Source organism: Anser brachyrhynchus (genome assembly GCF_964034855.1).
Source record: "Anser brachyrhynchus genome assembly, chromosome: 1".
NCBI classification, from domain to species: domain Eukaryota; kingdom Metazoa; phylum Chordata; class Aves; order Anseriformes; family Anatidae; genus Anser; species Anser brachyrhynchus.
In genome coordinates, this window is record NC_137694.1 from 179266576 (window position 1) to 179286005 (window position 19430).

At 41.3% G+C, this 19430-nt stretch overlaps 1 protein-coding gene across 1 annotated transcript in view; it reads right to left on the bottom strand.

The window, feature by feature from the left end:
* The window catches only part of OLFM4 (olfactomedin 4), a 32043-nt gene that overhangs the window by 10785 nt on the left and 1828 nt on the right, over positions 1–19430 (bottom strand). The window contains exons 2-5 of the mRNA XM_080577009.1: positions 13467–13607; positions 11584–11664; positions 6731–6883; positions 524–736 (exon numbers count right to left, since the gene is read on the bottom strand). Of these exons, the coding sequence (XP_080433135.1) occupies positions 524–736; positions 6731–6883; positions 11584–11664; positions 13467–13550 (531 nt within the window). The 5' untranslated portion in view covers positions 13551–13607. The remainder of the gene's footprint in view (positions 1–523; positions 737–6730; positions 6884–11583; positions 11665–13466; positions 13608–19430) is intronic.

Consider the following 19430-nt stretch of genomic DNA (forward strand, 5'->3'; position numbering starts at 1 on the left):
CAATTATTCTCTCTAGGTGAGTGATTAATTATAATTTTGAAAATGTGATTTATAGTCTGCTGGGAAGGTGATAGTCTTTCCCACTTCTTGATTTCATATTGATTGGGCCACTGCCCCCACAACCAGAAGTTAATTTTTTAATTATCTAAGTTAAAGCGCAGAGGCTTTCAAGCATGGGGGTCTATAAATTAATATTTATTTATAATAATTTAATAAGTTCATGTGCTTAATGCTATGCAAAAGCATTTGCTTTCAGGCAGATAGTTGGCAAAAAATAAAGAAGACCTATTTGTTTGGGGTTTTTTTGGTTGGTCAGTTGTTTTGTTTTGTTTTGTTTTTCTGTGTCCTGTTTCAAGGAAAAGGATGTTAATACATTTAAAGTCAAGCTTTCCTTTCATTTATGCTGATGAAATGCTAAAATAGCTGCAGTAGAGAGGGGCTATATTTCCTCAACCTAAACACGAATGAGAGAATATACTGTGTATATTGACCCCTTTTTGGCTAATTAAGAGTCTAGCAGTACCTCCATATATATTTGATCAACAATGACATTGCTTCCAACAACAGTGGATTTCAGCTGAGTGACCAGTCTGTCTAGGTCACTGATTTCCACTTTCAGTAACTGGAAGTCCAGTTCTGTGTAAGATACACTGCTCTTTTCCATGTGCTCCACTCTGATGGTTAGATTAAGAATTTTCTGTTGATACAGTTCAATCCTTTTTGAGTACTCTTTAACCTTAAAGGAAAAAAAAAAAAAAGTTACATATTCAAGTCCAGGTTAGCAAATAAAACAAGCCTGCTTGACATCTTTATCATATTTCTGAGTATCCTATACATAACTTCCCCATGCTTGATATATTTATTCTTTACATAAACTGCATAAATGAAATTCTCATCACGTACATAAAAAATGTAAAACTTAACCCTCATTTATTGTTGACAGTTCCACAAAGTCCCTTCAGGAATGCCTGGGGATAAATGAAGGCAGAATTTTACTCAGAATCTTCCATTTTTGTAATTCCTTGCCAATATTGTTTCTGAGCTAATTTTATCCTCAGTATTCCAACAACTTACATTGGCACTTTTTTTATTAGGAAATCTGCGATGCTTTATCTCATGAAAGCAACCCAAGGAGGCTGGAAAATGCAATAAAGAATTCCCAAGTTTTTCAACTTTATTTCCTATTAACTCAGAATCCAAATAGGATTTTAACCTGTGTACATTTGAATTGTGTCAAAAGTTTGCAGAACTGGTTTGTGGTTTATCTTTGGGGGGGGGGGGGCAAATGTTTAAACACAGTGTTGAAATCAAATCTGGTTTAAATGAAAGTGAAAAATTTATTGCAGGCTTTAGCTAAAGTAATTTACATGGCAGCCTCTTCAGCCTCTGAACCATTAAATAGTTGTCTGGATAAATATATTTTCACATACATACCTGCTGAGGTAAAGGTCACAGCACAAACATTGCGATGCAGAATGCTAAGAATATTATATGGGCTTGGAACATTCCTTGGAAAATTTTAGTTTCTTTAAATTCAACACTTGGGAAATTTCTCTCCCATATGCTTCACAGAAATCACATCTGTTTTCCCTTAAGCCAATGTAATTATATCACAAGAGGTAAGTAGGAATAAATATTATCAGATTGTTGCACCAGTAACTCCATATTTATACTCTCAGATAGTATTTGTATTAGTCCCTCTCTCTATAGCACTACAACTTCTGTAGCTATTACTTCTTCAACTGAAATATTTTTAGTCAGCATCCTGTCAGCCATTCTTATGTTACGTTTACATAAACCAAAAGTCAGTATTTTTCCCCATTGGCTCTGGAATAGCCTCCAAAACCCTGTCAGGGAATGAAGATTGTGGAATCCCTGTTCTCCTAGGGTTGCAGCCCCTGGGACTGGAAAGCCAGCAAGAACACTTGTCAAATAATTCTTTGTAATTTTTCCTGAATCTCCTGTGTACCGACGAACATGTATGGGAGCTCATAACGTGAAAATTCATGAATGACAGAAAAGATGTGTTAAGATCACATGGTACCCAGTGATTAGGTTTAAGAAGGAGAACCCTAAGTGAGAAGGCCCTCTTTTCAAAAGTATAGTTTTCAATAGTGGCATAACTACACTACAAATCTGAAAGAAACTGGCATGCCTCCATAAGCTGCAGTGGAAGCATCCTGAGTCAAAAAAAAAAAAGGATGCTCTAGATCTCCCAAGTCAAGCCTGGGTAACTTCACACTAAGGAATAACTAAGATATTTATTACAAATAAGGATCATAAATGATAGCATATAAAGACTTAGACCCAACTCCTTATATCTGGCTGAAAAAAGAGGCTGCTGAGATGCCTTGCCTTAGCTGTCATCATCATCTGTTAGGAAGGAACATTAGGAAGAACTGGGCAATGTTCTTGGAAAAGCCAGATGTAGATGGACCTTACACTTTCACTGATCACCAAACTCAGTCTGAAGTTGGAAGATATCGTCAAAAAAAAAAAAAGAAAAAAAAAAAGAGAAAAATTCTTCAAAGTTCAGTGTCTAAACTGTATGTCTAGATTTTGCACAACAACAACAAAGAAAGCAGATATGATTACATTCTGAGAAATGTAAAGCTGGTCTATGGGTCTATGAACAAAATTGCATTGCTATGTGGTACTACATATATCATAGAGGTATTTGGAAATCTATCTAGGTATTACCAGTCCTTCTCACGGTAATAATAATAATAATAATTCCACAGTGCAGATCAAGTCTTAAAACCACTAAAATGGACCACTGGAATTAGTGATGGCTATTTATTATTGAGAAACCTGTGAATTTAGAGTTTTCTCCAGGGCCTTGAGACACTGGATAAATGCTGAGGGCTGGGCCAAGGCATACACAGTTATTTCAGCCCTTACTGCAGTGTGCTGCAGGACACTGACCAGAAGTTCTCCTCCCGTATCAGACCATTTTCACTCAGTCAACCACCCAGGTCATTTAAGAACATGTCAACACCATCCAGTGGATTATAGCTGAGAAATACCTATGAGTTAAGGCTGAACTAGCCCCAGCACTCCACAGTGCTCTAAACAGCACAAGTCCACTTAGCTCATAAGTCCTGGGGCTAATTATTAGGCAAATATTATTTTATCAGTGGTGCTGCTCTAAAAGGTCTATACTGCTTTTGTAGACAAATCCAGCAAATATGCCAAGCATGTCCACTGAGCGGACGTTCCAGCCTCCCTCAGACCTGGCTCAGGAGTTTCTGTAGTTTAGAAATATCAGTTGAAAAAGGAACATGGTGTTGCTCTATTGCTTGGCAGATAGATTTAAGCAGCTTGCAATCTCTGCTCTTCTACTGTATCAACTTTCTAGGGACTGGCTGGTGTTTATTGATAGACTGGCACAGAAAATGTGTATGTGGCCCATATTTAGGGACACCAACCAGCAATTGGGACTGATTGCTGCCACATTTGTCATAAAAGTCTTAAGTAGGGTATGATGAGTGCATAGGGCTTGTATTAGTCCGTTATTGGAAGAGAATGGAACCATCTGAGGCACATGTGGGGAAAAAAATAAAAATCCTTAGCTCCATTTTTTCCTCCTTTCCAAGCATTATCATCCTCATGGAATGAAAAGGGCAGGAAAAATCTTCAATGCTCATATACTGTGTCATTTACCTGCAACTGGTATTTATCAACACGGGTTTTGCAGCATGCAAACAGACACTTCTCCAGCATGCAAGTGGAGAGTACAGAAGGGGGAACAAAAATGCAAGATGAAGGTGTAAAAGAAAGAAATGAGAAGATGGGTAGATAAGAAAGAAGTGACAAAAGCATCAGCCTTATAAAGTCACCTGGCCCAGGACACTGGCTTCAGGCAGGTGTGACCTCCACAGACCCATAAGGAGTACAGCTGGCAAGCAGTCTGCGAGCTGACACCAAGAAGAAATCCACTCCAGGTTAATCTGTTTTGAAAACAGCTGTTCCTGGTGGAGGGCAGGAGTGCTTTCTTCTCCTGTTTCAGTTACGTGAGGATGTTGTTACCATTATGAGCTGAGTTCCGAAAGATACTTTCTCTCCTTGGGATGAAGTGCAGATCCATCCCTGTTACTGATGTCCTCTCCCCTTTCTTATTGAAAGGAGCAGCCAATTCCTGCTTTGCTCTGAAAGGTTAATTTTCTTCTGTAATCATAATTATGTTGGCAAAGGTTGATGTGACAGAGGAAAAATTAGTCTGGTATTTTCAGCCTACAGTTTGCACTCATTTGGCACATGAGAGCGTCTCTTTATCTGCAAGCTTCCTTGCCTGCTGATTCTATAAAAGGACCCCCTTGCTTTTTGAATTAGCCTACAATCAGGCAAAAGGTTAACGATTCAATCAGGTTGTTTATCTGGGACTTCTAGCACATGGAAAGCATCCTTAAGAGGGTCCAATCCTGCAGCTCTTACCCAGGAAAAGCTCCCATGAGCTCCAAAGGATGTTTTAGAAGAGAGAATAAGGCAGGGATTCTCGGAGTCAAAAAAGCAAGCACTTAGTAGAAATTCCCACCCCTGTGGTGAAACTAGGTTAGGTTTGAGCTAAAAAAGTCAGATTGGGATATGAATTTCCTGCAAAATTGCAGATGGCAGAATGATTCTCCAAGATTTTGCTTGGGATCATATCTAATAATGATTAATAATGAGAATAAGGCTTTCCTGTTTCATTATTTCCTTCTTTCTTTCCTTAAGTATTATAATGACAAACATAACATATTGGACTATTTAAGGGGGGCTTTTTCCACAACTGGGAAGGTGAAGAATTTGTGTGCATAGAGACTTATGCCCCACAATATCTTAGATTACTGAAGTTCAGATATCAGTAGGGTAATGCTCAACAGCTTTCTTCTTTCTACAGAAAAACAATTTCATAACTGAGAAAACTTATATATACACAGTTACACCGAAATACAATCTGTTCATTTTCATTTCTGACCCAAAGTGTCTCTTTGCCTGTATCATAGTGAAGTGTATGTCACACTTCATCTAACTAGATGTATTGTAACACTGCTGGGCTGATTGGTCTCGACAGGATGAAATTCAGTGAAGCCTGAGTGAGGTCAAGAATTTTCACTGTCTGCAGCTAGAATTGAAAGCCAAGGTTGGTGGCAACACTGCGGTACATTGCTGGGCACCTGGAGACAATACAGTTACACCAATTGACAGCAGCTGGCAACCTAGACATTAAAGTCCATAGCAGGGATTCAGCTTTTCCTGACATTAAAGGTAAGTTTCAGATACAAATTTAGACACCTGGTTTCAGGTATCTATAGTAACCTGTGTCTTTACAGGAGCAAGATGCCGCCCATTATGGTCAATGAAGATATGAGGTTGTCCATACAGAGAGGTCAAGCAGTGCTTGAGATGCTCTGCAGATATGCATGGGTCTGGCAGATATGGCACACATCCTAAAGGAAACAAATACCATTCTGAGGATAGTACTGGTAAGAGGCTGGTTACACCATGGGAAGAACCTGGAAAAGGTGGTACACAAATACCTTGAAGAATCACACCAAGTTTCTGGCTGGGAATCCTGGCTCTGATCCTGTCTCAGTGCAGTTAGTTTAAAAGCTCTGGCAGTGACCACAGTGGGAACAGTATGAGAATCTGAAATCTCAGTGATTGTCACGGATCATTAGCTGAGCTACACCTCCTTCCTGCAAGTGATCAGGTAATTTCTGTGCTTGGAAGCAGTGGGACTTCTGTCAGCTGGCCCTTCACATCCCTGTTGACAGCCAAATGCGTTTCATCGTCAGCTCCGGTTCTTTCAAAACAAATGATTGGAGCTGAAAGATATTTCCATAGGATCCTCTGCCTGTTGTGGGTTTTTATGCCTAACTTCTTATCTGTTCTTGATTATACCAGAGGAGGTTTATGAATATTTATGGTTAGAATTTATAATTTAATGCTGTGCCTTTTCTGCTGATTAATTCAAGGACACTTCATTTGTTAAGATGCCTAGTTCCTGAAGAAAACACTTTCTGCTGGACACCTAATCTGAATACTGAATATTTATCCACTATCAAAAGTCAAAGGCAGACTTCTGCCTTCACAGGCAGCTTCACCCAGTGCACTGTAGCATGTGTGGGTTTGCCCGAGTTCCTCAAAAAATGGATCTGAATTCATGCAACAAGCAGCCGAAGTAGCATAAGGTGTGTTTGTCTTCAACAACAATGTATAATTCAGCACTCTCACTGCCACAGCTTCAGATGTTGACACAGATGTTTGCTTGTTTGTTTTTTAATCCATGAAATCGAAAAGAGTGAGGGGACAAATATTCACCTTCTTCACTCTGGACTGTATTGACCTTTCTCCTCTTTCCCTTCATTTCCCTCTTACTATCTGGCTGTCCTGATACAAATAATAACACATGAAAGAGCAGGAGGCTTGGCTTCCTATAGCTCTGTGTAGCAATCACAGACCAATAAAACCAAGCCAAAAGAGGAAAAATATAAATCTTCTTCCAAAAATACCATATGCCTCTAGCTGAAAAGGCCTAGAAAAGAAAGCTAAGAGTATTCAAATGTTTGACATGCTATAATGTCAAAGATTTGAGATTTAATCACCCTTCTCCTTGTTCTTACAGAAACCTCTTTTCTCTGCTGTCTGAAAGAGGTCACAGAAAAGTGCTGACTGCTGTACTCTTCCACAGGAAACTACTTTTCAGTAAAGATACAAGTATTGTATTTATAAGAAAAGAACACCTTACCTGTGACAGCTCTCTCTCAAATTTCTCCACAAGCGTTGTGGCTATCACTTGCAATTGCTCAGCCTTCTGCACAGGAAAGGTGGTATCCGGCAAGTACACAGAGCACTGACAGTTTCCACGGTCATCCAGAGAGCCAGACACATTGGCAAAGAGCTGTAATAATAAATCAATGAGGAAAAAAGTGTTAATATTCTTCTCTAGAATCAGCAACTAATGTCTGACAGTAATCTGAGCTGTTACAATCATAGGATCAACAACTTTGCTGCTAGACATCTTTCACATTTTTATTCCAATGAGTTCATAATATCTGATAATTTTTTTATTTTTTTTTTGACTCAGCCTTACAAATCTTCCTGAAAACAGTTAAATACTGCTGTGAAGATTTTACCATTGGAAAAACAGAAATACATAATAGTCCTTACTTTCCCAACCTTGTGGACAATGGTCCTAAGATAATGAAGTACGTTTTCCAGGAGATGGAAAAGCACACAACTGCAGGAAAATAATAACTTAGCAACTTACTCTCTTACTGCTCTGTTAATATGAATTGAATCAATCAGATCATCTAGTCATTTCCATCCATAGAGCTCAAAGCACCAAGATAGAACTAGTAGCAGGAAAAGTTTTGAAAAGAAACGTGCTTCATTTGAAAATTCTCAGCCAGCCCCAGCGAACAGACATATGAATTTAACTATTCACCACTGAAAGGTGAAGAATTAAATGTGCAGGCTCAACCTAACATAGAGATAACTCTTTTTCTACAGTTCTCCACATCATGTCTACACATCACAGCCTGCTCATCCTCAGTTGTGGATGGTCTACAAATCTACCACCCATGCCATTAGCACGAATCTCCTTCTCCTGACTGCACGCTCAGAGCATCATCACTGGAGCAATGGGTATGGTGTATGGAAAGGTCAGGGCTGGCAATTCATGATCTTGACATAATTTACAGCCAGATCACATTTCCTATAAACACTAGGCTGAATGCAGAATGCGTTTGGGGCAGTGATGCATTTGGGTTTTGCTTGTACACAAAACATTTACCAGTTCATAAATCTATCACAAATTTATTAATAAAGATATTTGATGTTACTTTAAAATATTCTGGCACATACTTCAATGCAGCTGCATATTTTAAAGCTACAGGCTTGCTCTTCAAAAACATTTCTTACTATAATCTCTCCTCCTGTCTTGCAGAAATCCCAGTGTTATTCATGTATTTTCTCTTTCTTTCTCCCTCTTAAAAATAAAAAGGCAAATAAAATTATTAACCAAAAGCTGAAATTTCAGCACTTCTTCTCTTGCTTTTTCACAGTGATTTCAACTAACTTTTTCACCGCTGAACCAGCCCAGAAAACACAGTGATGGCCAGCAGCAAAGCTCTCTTGCTCTGTAAGCCCAAGAAAAGAACCAGCGGCATGCAGGAGTTCACACTTCTGGCAACCTCTTTTCCACAGCCATAACAAACAACATGCATCTCATTTTGAAAGAAATCATGAAATGACAGTTTATCTGTGTTATTCAAGTACCATGGGCCTTAAAACTTCACTCCAGGCCAGACTGCTGAAGACATTTAACATGAAAAGAAGCAGAGAAGTATCTCATAGGATTCCAGAGAGTCCCAGCATTGATTTCCCTGCCAGGTAGGTTACCAAAGCACTTCTGAAAATCCCACTGAGAACATACTGCAAACTATTTCTAAGGTTCTCAGCCCATTAAAGATATATCTATCAGCACCTCAACTGGTATGAAAAACAGGTTCCCAAGTCAGTTAGGTCCTTTTGCACCTCTGAGTCCTCTGTGTGTGAGCATGACTGGGACAGCACATTTCTCAGAAATAAAAGGAAAATAAACAGCAAATAAATCGAAGGAAGGAAGGAAGGAAGGAAGGAAGGAAGGAAGGAAGGAAGGAAGGAAGGAAGGAAGGAAGGAAGGAAGGAAGGAAGGAAGGAAGGAAGGAAGGAAGGAAGGAAGGAAGGAAGGAAGGAAGGAATATGGCTTCGTGAGTATATGGGATCTTCTATAAGACTGTCATTTGCACTGGCATACTGATTTTTGTATGGAAGGTATAGTATTCCATCCCTTCTGTGTATAACACAGATATATATGTACATACTTATGTGCATGTGTATACCAATACAGAGTTTGCCATCCACAGAACAGCATAGTATGTACTACACATATGCATATGTTTCCACATATAGGATAGTGTGATCTATACATTGTATACTCAAGTATAAACTACAATCTTGACTACATAGAGCTATCATCTTTTCTAGAGGTACCATGCTATTATATATGTTAAATAAACCCTTCATAAGTGTATTCAAACGTTCAACCAAAATGATCCTCCCAAAAAATAACTCCAAGTTGTACATTTAAATTCCCTATGAGAAACAATCATTATATTTTAATATTGGTGTTGAAAGAGAGCCTAGATTTGAAGGCAGAGCTTCACTTCAGTAAGTGATATTTATATGCATGCCAAGAGATGGTTTCCCCAAAGGAGCAGGCAGCCTGGGCAGGCAGAACTGCTTCCACTCTTCCATTGACATTACTAACACCAGCATCACGATGTTGATGAGACCAAGAAGCACTGTTTAGTTAAGATTCTCCTGGGTCAACAAGTGTTTCAATCAAAATATAATACCAGTCAAATGATAACCATATAAAAAAACTGTCTTCCCTCATCCTGTGGAAAAATGCAAAAGACAGGCTGTTACTTTTGATGGAGTTCTATGTTTTTTAAAGTTTAATAATTTACACTGAATCTTTAAAAGAGAGCAAACTGTCCTAGCCTACAGCAAGGACTTGACAGCAATATTTCACTCTGTAAAATTAAGTTGTTAAATATACATAGTTGAAGCTATGAGAAATGTTCCTTTCTCACATCCCTTCAATTTAAGAAGGAGAGTAAGAGCCAGCAGACACCTGATCTGCTGAAAACTGGGAAGTTTATTCATCTGCTTAAAAGCGGACTTAGGGTTACAGCCTCAAAACAACCTAGCCATTTCAGTGCTTAACATCCAGCTACGCTGCAGTCCAGTGGCATTCACAGATTATAATTCTGAGGTAGCTGCTCCCTCTTCCTAAGAAAAAGGATGGGATCCACAGAAACTACATGGCAGGGACAGAAACCGTCTCAGCTGGACAAGGAAATGGAGGGGGTTTGGGTCCCACTACTGAGTCTCAGAGAGAGACTCCTAACTCCATTTAACTTTCCAGAGGGACCTGTATCGGGTTGAGAGGTGGGCATGTGCAAACCTCATGGAGGTCAACAGGACCAAGTGCAAGGTTCTGCATCTGGGCTGGGGCAATGCCAAGACTAAATACAGGCAGGGCAGAGAATGAATGGAGAGTGGCCTTCGGAAGAAGGACCTTGGGGTGCTGGCTAATGAGAAGCTCACCATGAGCCAGCAATGTGCGTTTGAAGCCCAGAAACCAACCGTATCTTGGGCTGCATCAGAAGTGTGGCCAGAAGGGTGAGGGAGATGATTGTCCCCCTCTGCTCTGCTCTCGTGAGACCCCATCTGGAGTGCTGCTTTCAGCTCTGGGGCCCTCAGCAAAAGAAGGACATGAACCTATTAGAACAAGTCCAGAGGAGGACATGAGGATGATCAGAGGACTGAAGCACCTCCCCTACGAAGACAGGCTGAGGGAGTTGGGGTTGTTCAGCCTGGAGAAGAGAAGGCCCCGGGCAGATGTTATAGCAGCCTTCCAGTACCTAAAGGGGAACTACAAGAAAGCTGGGGAGGGACTCTTTGTTAGGGAGTGGAGTGGTAGGATAAGGGGGAATAAACTTAGACTAAAAGAGGGTAGGGTTAGATTAGATATGGGAATAAATTCTTCACTCAGAGGGTGGTGAGGCACTGAACCAGGTTGCTCAGAGAAGCTGTGAATGCCCCATCCCTGAAGGTGTTCAAGGCCAGGTTGGATGGGGCTTTGGGCATTCTGATCTAGTGGGAGGTGTCTTCTTCCAACCCAAACTATTCTCTGATTCTGTGATTCTAAACTCTCCGCTGGAGGCAAAGATTTAATGCTCTCTCACAAGAGGTCCTTCCACAAATTCCAGATGCCACACTGGGCTAGCTTGGATGATGAATTCCTGCTGTCAAGTTGCATCTTCGGCCTGATCTGGAACTGTGCATTTTGGATAAACACTGTTCTTGACAATTAGGTTGCAGGCCCATTCAGAGCAAGTGTGTTCTGTTGAATCACCTCCAAAGGAAACACGCTATTGAGCTGTCACTGACAAAGAGAGGGAAATAAACCAACTCCTGAAATCCATAGGCCTTGGAGTTGAGCACTGTACAAGAAGGTACAAAAATCACATTGATGCCCTCTAACAGGAAACAGATGAATACAATTTCAGCTAAGTAGAATGAGGAGAATCGTGATTTTCTCAGCCCCAGCAACCACATAGGTTCTCATAGGTGACAGAATGTAGCTTCAAGGTCCTGCTCTGGTTTACACGGGGAAGGCGGAGTTGGAAAGCAGCCTTCACCTTCCTCCAGGGAGACCACCACCAAACTGTTTGGCATATTGCCATCAACACCCCATGGCACCAGCTGTTTCATGTCTGGGTTCCCATTCAGAAGTCATGAGCACAATCTCAAATCTTTAGATGTGACCAAAGCACTGAATGACACAGAAGCATTACTAATGACTTTGGGAACTCAACACCGCCTAAGCCATAGATATAAAACACCTACAGGCCTATTCCTGGGCAGCCTGACTTACCTGCATAATGATTAAACCTCCAAGTGACTGCATATCATTTAAAAAATAGGACACAATTTCTTAATTATGCTCTTTCCTGGACTTTATTGAACAGTAAGTAATGGTCATACCTCTGGGGTCATGCGCAGGCGGCTGGCAGTTGTCTCTCTAGGCTGACTCAGATACTGAAGAGTCGTATCAATAAGAGGAGTCTAAAAAGGAAAGAAAAGCTTCTTTAAGTGTGAATTCCTGCATTAGGCACCATCCTTTCCCCACCAGCTAGCCCCCATCCTGCAGCTCCAAAGCACTTTGTTTCGATTATGGGAGCCATCCCCAGCAACTGTAAAATTAATTGGCTTTCCTAATCAGCAGCTAATGAGACTAGCATTTCCCACAGCACAGTGTCACTTCGTGGACACCTCTTCTCAAAGAAATGTTAAGTGTGACCAGCGGAAGGCAGGGGATGCTTAGCCTGCCCAAAAGGTGTGAGCTGGGGCTCTGACAGACATATCACCGAGAGCCTACCATGGCCCCACGCAGTGGGATGAGGATGGTGTATTGTGGTGATGCAGCACACTGTGACCCATCAGAGAGCCTCGCCAAAACCCATGGCAAGATGGGAACTGTGGTGAGGCACCCTCAACGTCAAATGGCGTGACAGACTGAGCACCAAATGGGCTTCCCCCACAAGAGGACACCCACCGCTCCGTCTTTCTGCATTTCCCAAACCCCAGCTGGAGCCCCATTCCTGAGGAATGGTGGAGAGTTCCAAGTGGCTGGCAAAGGGACGGTCTATTAAAGAGCACAGCATAAACAAGCTTTTGTGGGACTGTTTGTCAAAGAAACCCATTTGAACAACCATTTGCGTTTTCAGACGATCACACTGGAAATTGTGGGGGCAGCCGGTAGCAATTAACAGTGGCAGGGCAGAGAGCACCACAAATTGTGTAAATTACACACATTCAGAACTAACTTTAAGCCAAGCAGGATGAGAATAAATTTCTCCCATGTTAAGTTTCCTCTCCTCAGTTCAGCAGCATATATTTAAACCTCTGTCTTAACTTTTGCAGCTTTCTGTTCCTTACCCAGGTAAATGCACCTTCCCAGGAGATGCTGACTTCACTTACTCTATCCACAGCACTCCCAAACTTCAAAAAAAGTAACTAGGGGAATGCAGGATTTTTCTGGTTGGTGACTAAACCAGAAAAATCAGAAAGAGTCGTTGGGAACCACAGTGGGAGTCTTCTTAATGTTAACTCAAAAAAAAAAATTTACTATAAAGCAGTCATTTGGGGTCAACCTAAAACAAAATATTTTGTTCCACTTGGGAATGCTTTAAAGCTATTTGCAAAACTTTTCTTCTGACAATTTGACTAGTTTTAAATTAAAAAAAAAAAAAGAGGCAGTACAAAATCAAAATAAATCTCTCACTGATGCCATTTTTTACTTTTTAAAATATTTCAAAGTTTTCTCTTCTCCCCTCTTCCATTATTTTTTTTTTTCTGATTGATGGCTTTGATTTGAACTTCTCTATTGCCCAGACAGATACAATTTTAGGGCAAAGAGGGAGAGCACCTCACAAAGAACACCCAGCATGGCTTTCATGTGCCTGGACATTGATTATGACAGCAATGATGCATCTGGTAAAGCCCCCACCTCCCAACTCCTTCCACATCAAAGATGTGAATCCTTTCCTGTTATAAGCCCTTGCTAATTAATTAGAAGCTACACAGAGCATTAATATCCACTCAGATCCTCAGTGGGAGTTGCACTCATCTAACCAAAGGCAGAATTTGACTCTGATTTTAAACCCGTGCCTCATTTTTACACTTATTACCCAGTCCCTATATATTAGCGGGGGGGAGGATGGGGGAATACTTTAAGGTTTCTCCATGTAAAGATCTCGGCATTTGACTAATAACTTCTCAGCAAGCTGGAAAGATTTTACACCAACCTAAATGGCATGAGAAGAAATGAAGGCATCAAAGCTTATGTTATCAGACCCCCATCTTACCATGTTTGTCGTTGCCGCTGTGCTTGAAGCCTGTGTGATCATGCTCAGCATGAGGAGCAGCAGAGCCACCTGTATGTGCTTCATCTTCTCAGTCAGCAGATGTGATAGCCAGGGGACAAGGGAGCTCTTTTATTGTGGACTCTGGGGATTTCCCCAGCCAAATCTTAAGGAACTTGCATGATATTTTTTAAGTTTTTTGGGGAAGCGATGTCATGAAGTCATATAATAATAGGTGTCAAATGACTAATGTACAAAGAACATACAAGTTACGCACTGTCAGAAATTAACTACCCTCCAATTACTTAACAAGAAAGCTTTCCCATATGGTGTAGTATCTAATCTTAATCTAGGTTATGCAGGATACCAGGTGCTTATTTGCTACGGTGGGTAGATAGACTTTTCCTCTTAATGTGACTCAGACACAAAATTTCTCATAGACTCATTCTGAGGTATGCACACAATACAGGTCAGAACAGCAGGTCAGGTTAGACTTTTCACACACCAGGAACACCCTCCCTGTACTTCAAAGGCCAACAAACCTTTTACGATCAGTAAAATGTGTGGTCTCAACTCTCACATAGCACAGGTGGGACACAGTCAGACTGCCTCCTCCCATTTCCCTTCCAGTAGTTATATCTTGTACGTTAACACTGTATCCACTAGTGTTTACCCATATGTTAACTCTGTGTACCCACTAATGCTACTCAATAGTTCTCCTTCTACAGAGCTGCATGCCAGCTGACCACAATAATTCACTGTCCTGTCTCTGAAGCTCTGATCTGAAAAGCAATAAAAAAAAGCTGTAGACAATGTGTAGTGTAGCCCCACGCTCCCTATCTGCAGCTTGGAGTTAGAGCCCTTTTCCACTCCCATGGTCCTAAATGCCAAGCTCAGCTCTCTGGCTTGGGACAGGCCATCACACCACCAGGGATGCTGGAAGAACATGGAGAGACATGGGTTTGGTCTACAGGTAATTTCCGTGGAATAGCATTAAGGATGTTAACATTGACCTCAACCCTACAGCTTCCTCCCTAAAACTGTTCCCTGCTTCCTGAAGGGCAGAGAGGGACTACACTACAGTATGAGTGGCAGTATTTGCCTGCAGTTCCCAAGGCATTCAAACCACCAAGTGAAATCCCCACTTCCAGCAAGCTACCAGCTATCACCCTTGTGGAGTCAGCTGTGAGCCCTCAAGCCCGCATCCAGCAAAACAGAAATTAAAATTACTCCCCAGACTTTGTAGATGTCTGAAAATTAGCTTGTGAGGAATTTTCCATTTGGGACAGAGAAGATGACCATGTCTCTGCTCTTGCCAAAGAAGCCAAGAGGTCCCTAGACCAAAACATGTCACCTGTTGTCCCTTCCTGTGCCAGTGCCTGTATCGTCATGAAGCATTTGCAGTTTCCTTCTTCATTCTGGCCACTGTGTGTTCAGTGGCTGCAGTGGTGTGCAAGTGGAGAAAGCGGCTGGCAGACCCTTATTTTCAAACACTGGAAGGCAGCAGTAAGAGCAGGAGCAGCAGTACTACCTCATGTGAAACATGTCTGGAACAGCTTTCTTGTTGCAATCACAGCATTATCAGCTCCAGTTTACAAATGGAAAAAAAAATGAGGCTTATGGTAGATCCATACTAGGAAAGTCTTCAGAGCAATGAAGTCCATTATGAGTGATGTTTTTAACCACCGTTTTGCATAAGCTTAAGCCCCCAATAGATTCATGAAGCTGGCAGCAGCATCTTTTTGAGTAGCTTATTTTGTAGGGCACAGATATAATCTGTTCTTGCAAAAACACTTTTCACAGCAGAAGTGGCATTTCCACTGGAGGATTTCATGGTACAGCTAATAATTTAATGTAAGGTAGACAAGACCTGGAAGGCATGTAATAGTGTCTAAGCTCAAAGAACCAGAGCCATGGTGGTAAAGCAAGAAACCAAATCCAGGCCTCTTCCTCCCAAGTTATAGCAATCTGCTTTCCTGGGGTAAATCACAGTTCTTTAAAGGGAATGGAGAGACCTAAGCTGTCGTTAGTGTTTTCATAAGGGCTGAAGCCCTGAGCCCCTATCCAAAAGGAGCACACTGGCTCACATCATAGCAGTTATAGGCTACCAACCATTCTCTGCACCGCAAGAAAAACGCTTTGCACACTCCAGAGCAGAGTTCAGGTGCAAAACAGCACATACATACTGAAGGCAACCAGTAAGCCTATGCTAAATCCTGGTTTACTCTCAGATTGTGGTATTCTGATATTGCATAACCACCACTTCTTTCCCAGATAGTCTCTTTGTGTGAATGAACTAATCTTCTCCAAACAAAACTAAGGACATCCTGGAAACAGACCAAAAGGTGCTATTGATGAGGGTTTGTTCCTTATCAACCCTGTTTGGTCCTAACCAGCCCTCCAATGCTGTCCACCCAGGTCTTGTTCTGACAAATACCTGCCATCCTGGCACATCCCTTGTTAGGAAATACTGCTCTGATGGGCTGCAACCCAAGTCTCAGGTTATGTTCAGATGTTAGACCAAAAGGGCCCAGAAAAGACCCAAAAGGACAAGTGCTTCTTCACTTGGATATGAGGGAAACAAGCAGGCTGCTGTAACGAGTAAGCTCAGAGCAGGGTGCAAACAGACCACCCCGCATCACTTTTCCTTAAAATCAGGCCTCATTCCCAGGGACAGAGACATTTAGCAGGATAGATGTAGCCTCAAGGGAGAGCCTAATACCAGGAATAGGGAAACCGGCCTGACGGTACAGATGCACCTATACATACGTACAGGAGGCTCAGGGGAGACCTTATTGCTCTCTATAGCTACCTGAAAGGAAGGTGTGGGGAGCTGGGGGTCGGCCTCTTCTCACAGGTAACTAGTGATAGGACTAGAAGGAATGGCCTCAAGTTGTGCCAGGGGAGGTTCAGGTTGGAAATGAGGAGACATTTCTTCTCAGAAAGAGCAGTCAGGCACTGGGACGGATTGCCCAGGGAGGTGGTGGAGTCACTGTCCCTGGGGGTGTTTAAGTAAAGGTTGGATGTGGTGCACGTGGACATGGTTTAGTGGGTGACATTGGTAGTAGGGTGATGGTTGGATCAGATGATCTCGGAGGTCCCTTCCAACCTTCGTGATTCTATGGTTTTATAGACAGTGAACAAGCTGCATGCTCCGTTCCCAACCCACACGGCAGCCCCTTGGAAGCCTGCAAACTGCTTGAAGACAGCTGGCTATGGCACGCACAAGCCCACTGACCTTGCTAAGGCACCTGGAGTCCTGCTGGCTACAGAGATGACAACCTGGCATCACAGGCAGCCACACTTGCAAGCTCCAGTGTGTAGCAGGCGAATGCAGATTTAAAGGCAGATTTGGATAGATAGCATAGACACAGCTTGTGAGTTTGGAGCCTGGATCTCTAATCAGGAGAAAAACCTGTTTTCTGAAATAACAGTGAGCCTCTGTTCCTTCCAGAGACCAGTACCACAAATGAACTGCAAAGCTCACATAACAGCTTCTCGACATTTTTTCTTTTAACCATGAGAGCCAGTCCCGATAAAGGAAGCAAATATTAGCCAAGCAATGATAGCTAATCAGTCTTTGGCAATTTCTCTTGTATACCTGTTTGTACATTGTCTCACAGAGACAATGGGGATCTACATTTTTCTTCTTAGTCTAGGCAAAATTACTAGTACATGTAAGTATCTTTAGATCAATGAAACACCCTTCATCTGAAAAATAAGTCAGGCTTTCTGTCTGCATTTTAGAGGAGAGAAACTTTGTTTACATGCCATAAAGGAAGCTTGCACTTATTTAGGAATTTCCACCTGGAAAAAAAAAAAAAAGAAAGAAAGATAAATACGGGAATTTTCTCTTTGAAGAGCTGCACCCACCATTACTTCCTTGTTGTGCAACAGACCTAGTGGGCAATCCGGGGCAAAGTCCCTTGGGCACAGACCTTCTCTTTGATTTCAGAGGGAGTTAGACACCAAAATGCTTTTGCAAAGAAAAGAAACAAAAACTTTATTCTCTCAGAGGCCTGTTCAGCAGAGCTCTTCTCAAACCCAGCCTAACTTAGCCATTATGTTTATTACTGCAGGGATTATTGTGATTATCATTCAGCAGAGATAGGTGATTCAGATCATCTGCTGTCCAAAACTGCTGGCTCAGTCTGAAGTCTTTGGAGTCAAATACTATTTGATCATACTTGGTGGTATGAATATAACCCATCTACATATGGAAAAGGGAGTATTTCCATGCCTCAGAGGCACATGTTGACATCAAATGCATTAACAAGAATAAGAGGCACTTATCTATTACAGGAACAGGAACCAAATTACACATGCAGAATTAAAGGCACAAAGATATACCTTGTCTCAGTTAGCTTAGCAGGCCAATGACAGGATGAAGAATTGAATGTAGGTTACGCATCTTGGTTCCAACTATCAAATCATCATGAACTCATATATTTATTAAAGCTTATGTGACAATCTCATATTGTTTCTGAACTGCTCAGGACATTCCCAGGACAGGCTTATGGTGTACTTTCTTACAAAACAAACAAAAATTAAAACCAAGAAGATTCAAAATGGGATTTAGTGTCTAATTGTGTTAACCTGACAGAACAGTTCAGAAAGTACTGCACTGCACCTTACGTTTTGCAAGTCTAATGTAAAAACGTTTCCACTCTTCGCCTGCAGACGCGATAAGACACCAAGCCTCGTGGAATCAGCATTCCAGTGCCTGTCGTCCGGTTCCCTGTATACTGTGGATTTAGAAAAGCTGGCCTAAAGTTTGTAAAATCCCCCCTCCCACCAAAATATGTATTTCTGAAGCCAAAAAGACAGAAAAAAAAAAAAATATTAATTCAAATTCATCCTGTGACACAAGAATATAACAGATAATATTCTTTTTTTTCTTTTTTTTTTCTTTTTTAAAGGTGATTGCAAAATAGTTCTTCCTGAATCTAACTAGTTTGGGCTTCTTTGGTTATAGGATCATCATGTAGTGAAACAAGAAGGTCAGGGTGGGCAGCCCTCTTTGGTAAGATATTACGTAACAACTGACACCATAAAATCCTACTATTTCCCAAGATCATTGTCAGATATAGCCCTATTCTACTGTGCTAATCACTTTACATATTACTTGCTCTTTTTCCCCTCTAAGAGATTCATGTGCTTATGCAATGTACTTTGGTGTCACCTATCAAAAAGACCATCTTTTTGGAAGCCATTATGCAAATACTTTCATTTAATCCCTTTATCAGTAGCATGTCAGGTTAGTGTTTTAAAAGCCATCCCTCTGGGCTATGTCCAAAGTAAGAAAGAGTATGAGAAATGCTATCTCCTAGTTTAAAAAAGGTTTTAGTAAGGATGAGTCTCAGTTTTACAAGACTGTAAGAAAGGGGAATCTTTCTGTAGCAGAAAAAGGCACAAAGTACTATCTGCAGAGAGGGCAAAATTTCCTTTACAGCTTTAAAAATGCCACTGACATAAGCTGAGCTGATTGAGCTGCCAAAACTGAAAAAAAAAAAAAAAAAAAAAAAAAAAGATTACCTACAATGTCAAAGAAGAAAGACTTAAGCAGAAGAAGACAGCAGGTGAGGTATGTGCCAGACAGAAGGATGAGGAATGATTAACAACAGATTCTCTGGCTTGGCAGAAGAGCTTGTTACTTTTTGAAACAAAGCAACCTAGAGACTCTTGGATAAATTAATTATGTCTAGTCATAATCTGCCTGTGAGTTCAACGCCAAAAGAAATCAGGGAAATGTAGTCCTGTTCTGTAAGAACAGGAAGACAATGAGCAGAACAGAGAAAGCATGGCATAAAAGAGAGAGCATAAACAAAAACTGGTACGTTTTGTTAGAGAACATCAAAATTCATGAAAAGCAAAACCTAGAGGAGACATAAATGTGTATATATGAGATATGGACAGCAGTGCCAAATTATGCTGATATGGAGAGTAAGAATGAAATCCCACTGCAAG